At 41.8% G+C, this 14,977-nt stretch overlaps 1 protein-coding gene across 1 annotated transcript in view; it reads right to left on the bottom strand.

Annotated features, from left to right (window-relative positions):
• Positions 1-14,977, bottom strand: part of LOC126184333 (cullin-2) — a 184,818-nt gene that overhangs the window by 71,441 nt on the left and 98,400 nt on the right. Inside the window, exon 10 of the mRNA XM_049926709.1 lies at positions 1,481-1,558. Within this exon, the coding sequence (XP_049782666.1) occupies positions 1,481-1,558 (78 nt within the window). The remainder of the gene's footprint in view (positions 1-1,480; positions 1,559-14,977) is intronic.

The following is a 14,977-nucleotide window of genomic DNA, read 5'->3' as shown; positions in this document are numbered from 1 at the left end:
GAATGGTGGAAACGTGGGGGACAGCGTGTAAAAACAAACACACACACACACACACACACACACACACACACACACACACACACAGAGAGAGAGAGAGAGAGAGAGAGAGAGACCAATACCTGCAAAAACCTGAGCCAGAAAAGAGGCATGATTAATATGCTTGCCACGCGTACAAGATGAATATGTGAGCCCCAGCAACTAAAACGCAAAATGCGCCACCTGGAAAGTGTTCTGAGGAGCAATGGGTACTCCACAAGTTACAGTATATTAGAACTATAACAGAGTTAACCACTTGGCAAAGTGACACATCAGAAAAAGAAATGTCGCATACAGCCTTTCTACCATACATTTCCAGAGTGATGGACAGAATTGGTCGTGTATTGTGCAAACATAGCATAAAGATTATTTACAGACCAACAAAGAAGATCAAAGAGTGTCTCAGATCAGCAAAGGATAAAAGGGATCTACTTGCAATGTCGGGAATACACAACATACAATGCACATGCGAAAAAGTTTATTTTGGAATGACTGGACAATCAATCGACACCAGGATCACAGAACATAACTTACATTGGAAGTTGGGGCAGGTGGAGAAATCTGCCGTGGCTAAGCATGTGCTGTTAGAGACCGACCACGTACCAAGTAATAAAATTCACTGACACAGAAGTTCTGGCTGTAGAGAAGAGCTATCACAACCTCTTGTTCAGAGAAGCTTTATAAATACACAAACACGAGAATAGCTCCAAGAAGAAAGAAGAAAGCCTCAAGGTGAACAGATCCTGGCTTCCCATGCTGCAGCGAACATCTGTTGCAGGCAGCAAAATAAGAACCACACTGGAAATAACAGTGGAGAGTGCATCAGGTACATACAGTCTGTGGCCGTGAGCTCGGCTCCGGTTCACTACCAGCAATGGAGGGTGAAACTGGCAATGCCAGCCACTCGTGCTGGTGAAACGCTAAAAAAATCATCAGACGAACGTTGACTGATGAACCTGAGACAGAAGACAACAGGCAGTTTGTCACCATAAAAATAACACCATCATCCTGATTAAAAAGTAATGTTGCTGGATTATATGCCTAACTCGGAAGATTAAAAGGAGATGAAATAAAAGGGGGTGAATAAAGAGTATTTAGCACGTGTATTAACAGAGACTGAAAAATATTAAACTTTGCTACAGGCAAGGAACAGAAGAAACTTCACTGAGCTCCACACATTTCAAAATATAACTTTTGTACTTGTGCCTGCCTCACACTCTGTGTGTGTGTGTGTGTGTGTGTGTGTGTGTGTGTGTGAGAGAGAGAGAGAGAGAGAGAGAGAGAGAGAGAGAGAGAGAGTGTAACTGTAAAAGAAAAGATGCACTAATGATTTATTTTTCTCATTATTATTGTTCAGCAGAGGAGCATTTGGTTAATGCAATGGTTCACATAAAGATAATAAAATTAAACATGCATTTTTTTTGGAAAGAACACATTTAATTACCTTTTGAACAGCTTTCTCCAGTTCCTTAGGTACTGAGAATGATGTAATTGTCGTCTGCGTAAGAGGCCAAGCTCCAGCCTGTGGAAATAAACACACTTCAAAATTTCAAGAATAATATGTGAAGGCTTAGCTGTCGAACACGCGGTAAACAAATGTTTCGTAGCTACTTACATGTAGAACTAGGGCATAATATTGAGCTTGAATTTCTACATAACATATCATTAATAGAAGAATTGCCTAGAGATTAGATTAAATTAGTACTTGTTCCATAGATCATGAATATGACACTTTGTAATGATGTGGAATGTGTCAGGTTAATAAAAGGTGTCTATACAAGATATTACATTACTCAAAATATTACATGACTTTTTATTTATTTATTTATTTATTTATTTTGTAGGGGTTGGTGAAATTACCCACTTACTATATCCAAAAATTCATCTAATCTAAACAAGAATACTCTGTGACTGTCTTTGAAATAAGGCTACAGAAAGCACAACAATAATTAAAGTAACAGCATTTGTCTCCAGAATGAGATTTTCACTCTGCAATGGAGTGTGCATTGACATGAAAACTTCCTGGAAGATGTGCTGGACCAAGACCCAAACTCTGGACTTTTGCCTTTGGAGGCAAGTGCTCTACTGACTAAGCTACAAAAGCATGGCTCTCGACCCGTTCTAACAACTTTACTTCTTCTAGTATCTGATCTCCTACCTCCCAAACTTCACAGAAGCTTTGTTGTGAAACTTGCAAGACTAGCACTCCTGGAAGAAAGGAGGTAAAAGCTGTGAGGATGGGTTGTGAGTCGTGCTTGGGTAGCTCAATTGGTAGAGCACTTGCCCACGAAAGGCAAAGGTTCTGAGTTACGAGATTCTGTCTGGTACACTGTTTTACTCTACCAGCAAGTTTCATATCAGCACACACACACTGCTGCAGGGCAAAAATCTCACTCTGGAAACATCCCTCAGGCTGTGGCTAAGCCATGTCCCCACAATATTCTTCCTTCCAGCAGTGCTAGTCCTGCAATTTTTGCGAGAGAACTTCTGTGAAGTTTTGAAGGCAGGAGATGAGGAACTGCTGGAAGTAAAGTTGTGAGGACAGGTAATGAGTAGTGCTTGGGTAGTTCAGTCAGCAGAGTGCTTGCCCCTGAAAGGCAAAGGTCCCTAGTTTGTACCTCAGCTGGGTAAAATTTTAATCTGCCAGGAAGTTTCAGAGTTGTCTTGTTTCTTCAGCAGAACATGACTTATATTGTAGGTTTGTAACTTTAGATTAGTAAATTGCATGTTGCATTGATCAATAATTGTGACATCTCCCTATAATATGGAACAAGCCAGTTTTGCAATTATTAACACCCTCTCAGAGAAATATACGGCAACATGCTGACCATTTGCACGATTGTCTTAACCTAGTTTTTACACACACACACACACACACACACACACACACACACACACACACACACACACAGAGAGAGAGAGAGAGAGAGAGAGAGAATATTTTTACACAGTCGGAAATTTTTCTATTGGGTGTAGAAGGGATTGTTACGCAGATACGATATCCAGTTTGTGTTTGAAGTTAATTTCACCATCTTTCAATCCCTTTACACCACTGGGTATGCACTCAAAAGGTTATGGCTGAATACTTCTCTCCTTTCTGTGTCCCTCTAAGATGAAGAGATGGAAATCATCTTTGTAACACTTCTATGTAGTGCTACAATTCTGTCCCTCTTTTCCCCACAGTAGATTGCAACATGAGAGCTGTTGCTGATATTTAAATTTTAAATCAAACAGTTTACTGCATCAGTTACTAATTTAAGGAACAAGCATGCAACCATTAGCATTTGGCATCTTCTATTACAACACGACACACTGTCGATAAATTACTTGTCTAGGTGCAGAAGTTATTTGTTTTCCTCTCCAAGTACAAAAGGAATGTAATTTTCCTCATGAATATGATACTGTGTGACACACTGATTTTGTGTAGTATATATCCCGGAAATCTCATATTATGTAGCACAAACATGTTAACAATATGATCTCAACATTTCAAAACACCTTGAAAGAAGAAGTCAGAGTATAAGATACTACCAGTCAAAACAACCATGTGTATTATACTAGATGTCATAAGCAGTGCGCACCCTACCAGGTTATATGCACAAAAATTACATCAACCTTTATGTGCACGCAGCACATCACTTTTTTAATTAACAATTGTTGGTTACATGGAAGTATTTTACGTACGAGGGGCATTCAATACGTAATGCAACACATTTTTTCCTGAAAGCAGGTTGGTTTTATTTAGGATTCCAATACAGCTTATTATTCCCCATTCTTTTGGCTACAAAGCCCTAGTTTTCAACATAATCTCCATTCAATGTGATGGCCTTACGCCACCTTACTAGGAGACCAGTGACAAGTACTTGCAAGTGCAGAGTCAGTTGAATTTAGTCGTGTCAGTAGTGTAGTGTAGCTGCTAAGGCTGTCAGGATAGGAAGCATTTCTATGTTGTACTTATTATGCTGTAAAGCAAGTAAAGCTAGGCTCAACTAAAAGATTAATAAGCATGGTGGTGTTTGCTTGCCTTCATCCCAACTCTAAATCAACTAGTAAAGCCATTTAGAAGGGATACACCTATATATACTCTGAAAAAATGGCAGTTTTCTCACGGTCAGAAGTGGAAGAAGTGATAAGTAACAGAACAAAATTATAGGGCCAACGGGGATCAAACCCCAAGCATTTATATTCATAGTCTGGAACTTAGCCCATAGAGCCACCATGGCACATTGCCACACCAACCATTAGTAAGTTACTTATCAAGTAGAAAAATAGAAACTGCTCTAAACCAAGGGAACCAACACTAGTTTAGAATTCTGTACAAGAAATAACCAAAGAAAATGCAGTGACATTCTACAGGATGTCCCAGGAGGAATGGTCAGTATTTAGGGATATGGCACAAAAGCTCATTTCAAGCAACAGACTTCGTATGGACATATGCCCTATTCCAAATGGTTTCTGAGATAAAACACATGTAATTTATTTTTCTTTTTGGGCTGGTGGCCTGCACATATACATCTTACCCATCCAACCTCTATGACATTTTATTCTAGCCCAACTGCCCTCATTACTCTCAATCTCTTGGCTCGGGATGTCTTTCTGCCATTAAACTAGCCCATCGAATGCCCAGTTGCTCATGGTGTGTTGCGAGTGACGTAGCAGGAGGGACTGAGAGAATATCAAAGAAAAGCACCAGTTAACTGTCCTTGTACGTGCTAGCTAAAATGCCACAGATCTACGCTAATGAAGAATATGCAGATATGGGGTATGTTTACGGCTTCTGCAATAGTAGTACTCCTGCTGCTGTCAAAGAATACTGTTGATGCTTTCCAATACGTCAAATTCCTGATTGTAGACTGTTTACCAGACATGAATGTCTTAGAATACGCATTTGTTAAAATGTATGTTGAGATCGTCACTAACTGATGTACATAGGAACATGCGTAAACCTGTCAACATACTGAAAAATACAGGAAATACATAACAATGTACATTAAATGTGTTCTATCTCAGAAACCAGTTGGAATAGGGCATACGTCCATATGCATTTTTTTTTTTTTTTAGTTCAAATGTTCACTCCTGTCATCTACTTAGCCGCATGGCAGGGCCATTCACCTCTACCCCCAAATTCAGCGAGTGCACACCCACGTGATGACGAATGAGAAAACTGTCAGCTGCATGCTTCCACACTGTGTGTGGAATGAGTGATAGGGAACAAACGCTGATCATGCTGGTTCACCATGCAGATGCAGTTGCTCTAGCCTACACTAAGATGACAGGGAAAAGGGAAGCAAACTGTCCAAATAGTTTTGGATTACCCTCAGGACTTACAAACTGTGTTTTCTGTATCAGAAACTACTTCCTACTAAATACTCACAGGACACTGTCACAGACATCCACCTGTGAAACATAGATATAACCCAACTTCCATTCTCATTGCTGTTCACTAGAGCTTACTGTGTGTGTGATAGTGAATGGAACAATTCTTCTTGCATACACTGTACAGTTTGTCAAAATATCTTTTAAGAGTCATTTCAAGCTTACATTGTGTGAAGTTGCCTGCTGAATTGGCGTACACTTTAACACATCATTTGAATAGTCAACCACTATCATAAAGCACAAAACTTTGAAGATTTTTTTTAATAATGATTGATCTTCGTAAAAAACACCAGCTGACAACCACTACCCACAAATTACGGCTTGTAAGTATGCTGAGGAGAATGCAAAAGAAGTGCTTGCTGCTTGTTTGGGGGCAACTGCAAGAATGTGTCTAGCAAGACAGTACGCAATCATCCCCACACTATCAATCTAGCCTCTGAGCTTCCATTACAAAGAACAGTACAAACTCTCCAGCAGCTTGATATGCAAATAATGTGGGCACGGGAAGATGTGGAACAGAACTGGGATCAACAGTAGCAGGTTTTTCTTCATCAACGAGCACCAGATTTGTTTGATGCATGAAGAGTAAGGAGGCTGCCAGGTTGCCAGGTACAAATACATGCCTTCCCAAGGGTTCAGGTGGGCCAATAATGTTTTGGGTGTGTATTATGTAATGGAAGCTGGAGGCCTCCCATACAAATCAAGGGTAATTTGCGGGCTGTGCTCTATGAGGACACTATCCTCCAAACTAGTTTCAAGCATTCAAGATGATAAAGCACATGCATTCAACACCCACCTCATGAACACCTTCCTCCAGGCAGGAATCAACAAAATCAAATAGCCTGTAGTACGTTTGTCCTGTTGCCTTTGCATTTAAGCCCACAAATGTTCACAGATTTACAGGTGGCCTAAAATACCAGGTGGATGTAATTAAAGTGCAACTACTCTCGGAGGTCCACTGTGGGCTGTAATTTTTGTGTGGCAGTGAAACTTGGTAGATATTCTAACGCATTACTGCGGAATCTATTTAAGGTGGAAAGAAATTAGTTCCAATTTTGGCCACCAGGTGCAAATCTGGTGCTGTGAATGCAAGAAAGATGTATAGAAATGTTTCCGTATGTAATGGATCAGGAACAGGACATGGGCAGAAAAGATCAACCAAGTGAAAAGGCATACTGTTGTTGATATTATTACCAGTCGCTTACACAATATGTTCAATATGAGCACCAGAGATGTCGACAAGACGCCGTACAGTTCCAGATTCACACCTGGTGACCAAAACTGGAACTAATCTTTGTCCCGTATAAATTAATTCTGCTGCGACACATTAGGCTGTCCACCAAGTTTCACTTCCATACGATAATTACAGCCCATACTGGACCTCTGCAAGTAACTGTGTTTTAATAATAACCAACAAGTATTTCTTGAGCAGTTTAGGTAGAAATCAATATATCAAAATTCCTGTGGTTCTCTGATTTTGATATCCTTCACCTTTATGATAGTTTACACTCTGGGGGAGGACGCTTTAATGTTGGATGCTGGAGTGTGGAGTGAAGTCAACATTCTAATTCATCCCGAAAGTGTTCAATTGAGGTCACGGTGTGACTCTAGGCAGGCCGGTCCATTTCATTACTGTTGTTGTCCACAAATCATTGCCTCACAGTTGCTGCTTTATGATAATGTCCACTGTCATGCTGATGCAATCATGTTAATATCCTTCAACATTTAGTTTTTAAGTGGGATAAGGGGTCCACACCCCAACCACGAAAAACACCCCATTACCATAATGCCACCCCCTCTGTATTTTACTGCTGGAACTACACATGATAGCAGATAATATTCTACAGCCATTCACCAAACCCAAACCCTTTCATCATATTGCCACACGGTATAACCTGATTCATCACTCTGAATCACTTGTTTCCAGTCATTCACTGTCCAATGGCATCACACGTTACACCACTCCAAATATCGCTTAGCAGTGGCTACAGAAATGTGTGACTTATGAGGAACACTCAGCCATTGTATCCCATTCTTGTGCACTGACATTGTGCGACCTAGACTGCTAGTAGCATATTTGAACTCGTGGGGTGATGCATTTCATATGATTTTATGCAATCACCCTCCCCAATGCTCAGATGTTCCTTCATGTTTCCACTTCACAATTATGTTTAGTGTGCCATCAAAGTTCAGCAGATAAAGAACACAAACTTGAACAAGAGAAACAAGGATGCTGTGTCGGATGCATGGGTGGCAAAATACCACTCTAGAAACAGGGGAGGGGAGGCTTATTGGAAGAATACCGTATTTACTCGAATCTAAGCTGCATTTTTTTTCCGGTTTTCGTAATCCAAAAAACCGCCTGCGGCTTAGAATCGAGTGCAAAGCAAGCGGAAGTTATGAAAAATGTTGGTACATGCCGCCCAACTAACTTCTGCCGTCGAATATATGTAGCGCTACGCAGGCATGCTTTGTAGGCACAAAGATAAATACTGGCGCCAAAACCTCTGCGTCAGTAAAAAAAAAAAAAAAAAAAAAAAAAAAAAAAAAAAAAAAAAAAAAAAAAAGTGGAAGACGAGCTTTTTTCCTCCGCCGCGAGTTTCGACTACTGCATTTTCATACATTATCCAACGAAGTAAATACAAATTCCGTATTGTTCATCTTCAAATGTAGCACAATTTCAGTGTACTACGAAAATCTGACTGGCAAGACTGTTTGGGATGTTTGTCAATATGGCCAACTCTACGTTCTGAATTTTTTCCTACCTGTGAGAAGAGATGGTTGCTAATAGGAACCTGATGAAATTTGAATCACATACAGTATTCTCTTCACCATAAGAATAATACGAATATAAACATTCTGCCATGTATTCTTTCGTGTTTGCTGCTATCTCATTTAAATCCTGTCTGCCTAATAAACTACGAAACTAGAGTGAGACAACAGCAAACGCGGAAGAATATACGTATCGTGTCATGTTTATATTCGTATTATTCTTATGCCTAATGGTGATACAGTCAGAAATGAAGCACGGCAAGTGACTATATTTTTAAATCTAAGATGACTCTAATTTCTGTGCAGAATTTGATGTAATAAAGAAGCGGCCGCAAAGATTTTCAAACAGAGAAAAATTTTCGCGTAACTCTCGTTCAGAACATGTTCTATCATACGCAGTCTATTATTTGATTCTTGTTGATCATTATCAAAGAAAGCAGCAGTGTAAGTAACAACAAATAGCAGTCTCTTGCCATTGTTTTGCTAATGAGATGATTCCTCTCTCTCTCTCTCTCTCTCTCTCTCTTTCTTTTTTTTTAATTGTACGCGGCGGTAGCGCGCACAAAAGCAAGCCATGCCGCGAACCGCGACAGGCTGTAAACACGCACTATCAGAATGCGACAAACAATGCATGACACAGTGCAGTAATGCATTTTCAGCTTAAGAGCGACGCAAACACCTATAACAAAGAAAACGGCACTTATCAGATCAAAGCAAAATAAGCAATAGATTCAAACCAGACGAAGCACGTGAAAAAGGAAGGGTACCCGTATAAATACGGACGGAGTGCCTGACTCATAGCAATGGCTACGTGGTAAAGCTTAACTGCGAAGCTTACAACTCGAACCAAACTACTGTAGCTATATCGTCATTCATTCGACCTAAATTGTGTCTCATATTACAATGGACCAACTTTGTTTCGATTTGGAGGTGCGGCCTAAAACTTTTCTCTCCCCTTGAATTTCGAGTCTCAAATTTCAGGTGCGGCTTAGATTAGGGATTTTTTTTTTTTTTTCCTTTATTTCGAGTCTCATTTTTCAGGTGCGGCTAAGATTCGAGTGCGGCTTAGATTCGAGTAAATACGGTACTCCACATTTGAATGTTTAGTGGAAGCTCTGGGAGAAAAGGTAGTTCAGTTATTCTAGTCCTGGACCAGAGAGTTTAAGGAGGGTTCCTCTTCATGGTGGTTCATCAGGTGTGTGAGGATTACTATTTGCATGTGAAGATAAGGCATGCGAGATCTGTTTCTGGACAAGATTGGGAGGGTAGTTTCAGTAGGCAAAGGCCTTGGAGAGATCTTAAGCACATTAGGCGGACTGCTTGTCACTGCTAATGTGTTGTCAACAAGCTGCCAAGATATATGGGAGGGACTTTTTGCTGTGGAATTGGTGGTAGCAGTTGAAATGGAGTTGTTATTTGTGAATTTAAGGATTGATGTAGACAGAGGTTCCTATTAAAGCAGATGGAAGGTGGAGGTCAACCCCCAGTAAGATGGCTCACTAAACCCTGGAAACAAATGAGGAGGGTGAAGTTCAAGATGTAATGAATGACTCAATGAGGAGAGAGATTTAGACCTTTTGGTAGCTATAAATTCTACCTCCAGATGGCATATGAAAAGTTTGGCATAGGAAAGCACCACATAAGTATCCATCCATAGCAGTGTTGTGCAGTAGTTGGTGATACCTGCAAAAGAGTAGTGCTACGTGAGGATATATTTAGTCATGGTTACCAAGGACATAGTCATGGGTTTGGCACCAGCCAATAGTTGAGAGAGAATAACTGAACTACCTTCTCCCCCAGAGCTTCCACTAAACATTCAACTGCAGCAGATAGGCACTTGGTGCAGGGAGTGGCAACCGACCCTTAACATAGACAAATGTAATGTATTGCAAATACATAGAAAGAAGGATCCTTTATTGTATGATTATATGATAGCGGAACAAACACTGTTAGCAGTTACTTCTGTAAAATATCTGGGAGTATGCATGCGGAACGATTTGAAGTGGAATGATCATATAAAATTAATTGTTGGTAAGGCGGGTACCAGGTTGAGATTCATTGGGAGAGTCCTTAGAAAATGTAGTCCATCAACAAAGGAGGTGGCTTACAAAACACTCGTTCGACCTATACTTGAGTATTGCTCATCAGTGTGGGATCCGTACCATATCGGGTTGACGGAGGAGATAGAGAAGATTCAAAGAAGAGCGGCGCGTTTCGTCACAGGGTTATTTGGTAACCGTGATAGCGTTACGGAGATGTTTAACAAACTCAAGTGGCAGACTCTGCAAGAGAGGCGCTCTGCATCGCGGTGTAGCTTGCTCGCCAGGTTTCGAGAGGGTGCGTTTTTGGATGAGGTATCGAATATATTGCTTCCCCCTACTTATACCTCCCGAGGAGATCACAAATGTAAAATTAGAGAGATTAGAGCGCGCACAGAGGCCTTCAGACAGTCGTTCTTCCCGCGAACCATACGTGACTGGAACAGGAAAGGGAGGTAATGACAGTGGCACGTAAAGTGCCCTCCGCCACACACCGTTGGGTGGCTTGCGGAGTATAAATGTAGATGTAGATGTAGACACTGTAGATGAAGTAGAAAGAGTTGGTATTAACAGTGACTAAGAGTGGCAGGTGATAAAGGGACAACGACAACGACGGGTGAATGTGATGGTCGTGATATGATTAGCGCACTATAAAAAAGTAGTTCATTAATGCCATTCCTAAAATATTTTAAGACTAGTGTGTAGTTAAAATGTTTAAAAGTAAATACCAAAAGACAAAATCCATAGATGAACACAGATCAGCTGGTAAACTGTTCACGGCCCATATATCTATATAGCACAAGTACCACATACGTGACACAGGACAGTGCTCTTTCAGGAGGCAACTTAGAATCACTTCATCTCTCACCATTGGCGAATGGGAAGTATGCCACACTGACTTCACTGAACAAAGTTTGTTCATCAATCTGAGCCACTCTCCCTCCTTCAACACATGGTCAGATGTCTCAACAGCGAGCTGACTTGATTTGAGCTACTTTCGCTTCCATTCATAAATGGCTAGGTGCCTCAACAGCAAGATGATTGCAAGTAAGGGGATATCGCACTGTGCCACAGAATCTTGTATGCACTGATCCTTCACTGTTTCATCTATGAAACACGCACCCTGGTACCCAGCAGAATCACTCCATTTTCCTCTCCTCTGAAAGCAGATATCAGATAGGATTAACAGAGTACATCAAGAAAGTTCAAAGGAGAGGAGTATGTTTGTAATACTGATAAATAGGGAAGAGAGTATACAAAAATGATATAGGATTTGGGATGGACATCATTAAAACAAAGGCATTTCTCATAATAGTGGGATCTCCTTTAACCTGACCTGATGCGGATCACACACACTCAAGCGGCACTCAAGAACTGGTTGCGCTAGCATCCTATATGTCTCCTTTACAGAGAAACCACACTTTCCCAAAATTCTCCCAGTAAACTGAAGTTGACCATTTGTCTTCCCTACCACAATCCTCACATGCTCATTCCATTTCATATCACTTTGCAGTGTTACGCCTGGATATTTAAACATTGTGATGTTCCTATGTGTCCACATTAACTTAAATTTTTCTACATTTCGAGCTAGCTGCTATTCATTGCACCCACTCCACATTTTGTCACTTAACTTCGACACCTTCTGATACGTCACAGCACCATCAGCAAACAACTGCAGATTGCTGCTAACTCTGCCTGCCAGATCATTTGTGTACAGAAAATAACAGCGGTCCTCGCACACTTTCCTGGGGCAATATGGGATGATACCCTTTTCTCTGATGATTTGTGTACAGAAAATAACAGCGGTCCTCGCACACTTTCCTGGGGCAATATGGGATGATACCCTTTTCTCTGATGAACACTCATTGTCACGGACAATATACCAGTTTCTATTACTTGAGACGTCTTTGAGCCACTCACATATTTGCAAACCTTTTCCTTATGCTCATACCTTTGTTAACAGTTTGCAGTGGGGCACATGTCAAGTGTTTTGAAAATCTAGAAATATGGAATCCATCCTGTTACCTTTCATCCATAGTTTGCAGTACATCATATGAGAAAAGGGCACACTGAGTTTCACACTAGCAGTGCTTTCTAAAACCATGCCGATTCATGGACAGATACTTTTTGGTCCCACAGAAATTTATTATATTTGAACTGAGAATATGTTCAAGAATTCTGCAGCAAACTGATCTTAACAACATTGGTATGTAATTTTGCAGGTCCATTCTGTTACCCTTCTTATACACAAGAATCACCTGCACTTTTTTCCAGGCAATTGGGATTTTACACTGGATGAGAGATTTGTGGTAAATACAAGCTAGGTAAGGGGCCAATGCCATAGAGTAGACTTTGTACAATCAAACTGAGATTCTGTCCAGACATGGTGACTTATTTTTTTCAATTCTTTCAGTTGTTTCTCTACAACATGGATGCTTATCACTCAGTCTCATGGCCAAACAACAGTGTGTCTGTAGGATTCTCGTACATGAATAACTTCTTAAATGTGGAATTTAAAAATCTGGCTTTTGTTTTATCTTCAATTGTCACACCAGACTGGTGAACCAATGACTGGATGGAAGCATTGACTCGTTTAGCAATTTTACGTAGGACCACAATTTTGCCCGATTCTCAGTCAGATCTTTTGCTAAAGTACAATGGTGGTAGTTGTTGTATGCTTTGTGCACAGTAGTTCTTTGCTTTAAAAAATCTTTTCACAGATGCACGAATCTCAACTAAACTTTGCATGTGGTCATTTGCGGGTCCTTCTGAGTACAACAGCCTTTGCTTCCTCAGTGTTTTCCGAATTTCATTGCTAAACCACAGTGGGTCTTTTCTGTCCATAATCCACTTACTAGACACATACTTGTCTAGAGCATGATTTACAATCTGTTTAAATTTTGCCCATAATTCCTCTACGTCCATCTTACTGGAACTAAGTGATGTCAGCTCACTGTCTAAGTGAGATGCTAACAACTGCTTCTCCTCTTTCTAGCAGAAACACTCACCTAACCTTCTTGATCGATATATTAGCTTTCATAATCCCGGTCGCTGTGATGACATCATGATCACTAATCCTTGTCTCCACACTGACGCCATCTATAATGTCTGCCATGTATGTAGCTACAAGGTCAAAGATGTTACCAATGCATGCGGGCTGCCCAACTAGCTTCTCAAGAGTGTTTTCAGAAAATGTGTTCAAAAGTACTTCGCAAGACTGTCTGTCTGTATCCCCAGCAAAGAATCCATAGACGTCCCAGTCTACACTGGGTAGGTTGAAGTTGCTTCCAACCAGTATTGAATGACATGGGTATTTACAAGCTACTGACCATAGACTTTCTTTGAGACACTCAAGAACTGCCTTAGCAGAAACGGGTGGCCAGTAAAAACATCCAACAATTAACTTTGTTTCACCTATACCTGTTGTATGAGACCAGATAACTTCATCGTCACACTTAATTTCGACCTTAATAGAGAGAATATTTTTGTCAATTGCAATGAACACTCCCCATCCTATGGCGTCTAATCTGTCTTTCTGATGTATGTTCTGTAACTTGCTAAATATCTCAGAGCTTTCGACTTCGAGTTTCAACCAGCTCTCAGTCCCAAGAATAATTTGCACATGAGAACTTTCTTGGTGGGCAGTAAACTCAGGAACTCTGTTACAAATACTTGAATAATTTATTGACAAAATTCTGACAGTCTAAGTGTCTTTACCCTGAATGTGGTCTGATGCCCCCATCTGCATACTGACCGGTGAGTGTTTAGCTGCGAGTTTCAAACTACCACCTAGCCTAAAAAAAAAAAAAAAAAAAAAAAAACCATATGCACACCACAAGTAGTCTCTTACCTTCCTACAACTCCCCACCTGACAACGCATGCCTACAAATCGGCAGCCAAGACCATCACAGAACTGACAAAGCCATAGTTCGAGAAACTCCTTCGGCTACAAGAAGAACATCCAGTACATAATTACTAAGAATGTTTTACAGCAAGATTCTCTCTCTCTCTCTCTCTCTCTCTCTCTCTCTCTCTCTCTCTCTCTCTCTCTCTCTCTGTGTGTGTGTGTGTGTGTGTGTGTGTGTGTGTGTGTGTGTGTGTGTGTGTGTGTGTGTGTGTGGGGGGGGGGGGGGGTGAGAGAGAGAGAGAGAGAGAGAGAGAGAGAGAGAGAGAGAGAGAGAGAGAGAGAGGGAGAGGGAGAGGGAGAGGGAGAGGGAGAGGGAGAGGGAGAGGGAGAGGGGAGAGGGAGAGGGAGAGGGAGAGGGAGAGGGAGAGGGAGAGAGAGAGAGGGAGAGGGAGGGAGGGAGGGAGGGAGGGAGGGGGGAAGAGAGGGGGAGGGGGGAAGAGAGGGGGGAGGGGGGAAGAGAGGGGGAGGGGAGAAGAGAGGGGGAGGGGGGAAGAGAGGGGGAGGGGGGAAGAGAGGGGGAGGGGGGAGGGAGAGAGGGGGAGAGAGAGGAAGGGAGGGGGCGAGAGAGGGAGGGAGGGGGAGAGGTGGAGAGGGGGAGGGGGAGGGGGAGAAAGGGGAGGGGGGAGAAAGGGGGAGGGGGGGAGAAAGGGGGAGGGGGAGAAAGGGGGAGGGGGAGAAAGGGGGAGGGGGAGAAAGGGGGAGGGGGAGAAAGGGGGGAGGGGGAGAAAGGGGGAGGGGGAGAAAGGGGGAGAAAGGGGGAGAGGGGGAAGAGAGGGGGAGAGGGGGAAGAGAGGGGGAAGAGAGGGGGAGAGGGGGGAAGAGAGGGGGAGAGGGGAAGAGAGGGGGA

This window comes from Schistocerca cancellata, chromosome 4 (assembly GCF_023864275.1).
Source record: "Schistocerca cancellata isolate TAMUIC-IGC-003103 chromosome 4, iqSchCanc2.1, whole genome shotgun sequence".
Classification (NCBI taxonomy): Eukaryota; Metazoa; Arthropoda; class Insecta; order Orthoptera; family Acrididae; genus Schistocerca; species Schistocerca cancellata.
Note: the sequence above shows the minus strand (reverse complement) of the source record. Positions and strands in the feature narration are given on the sequence as shown.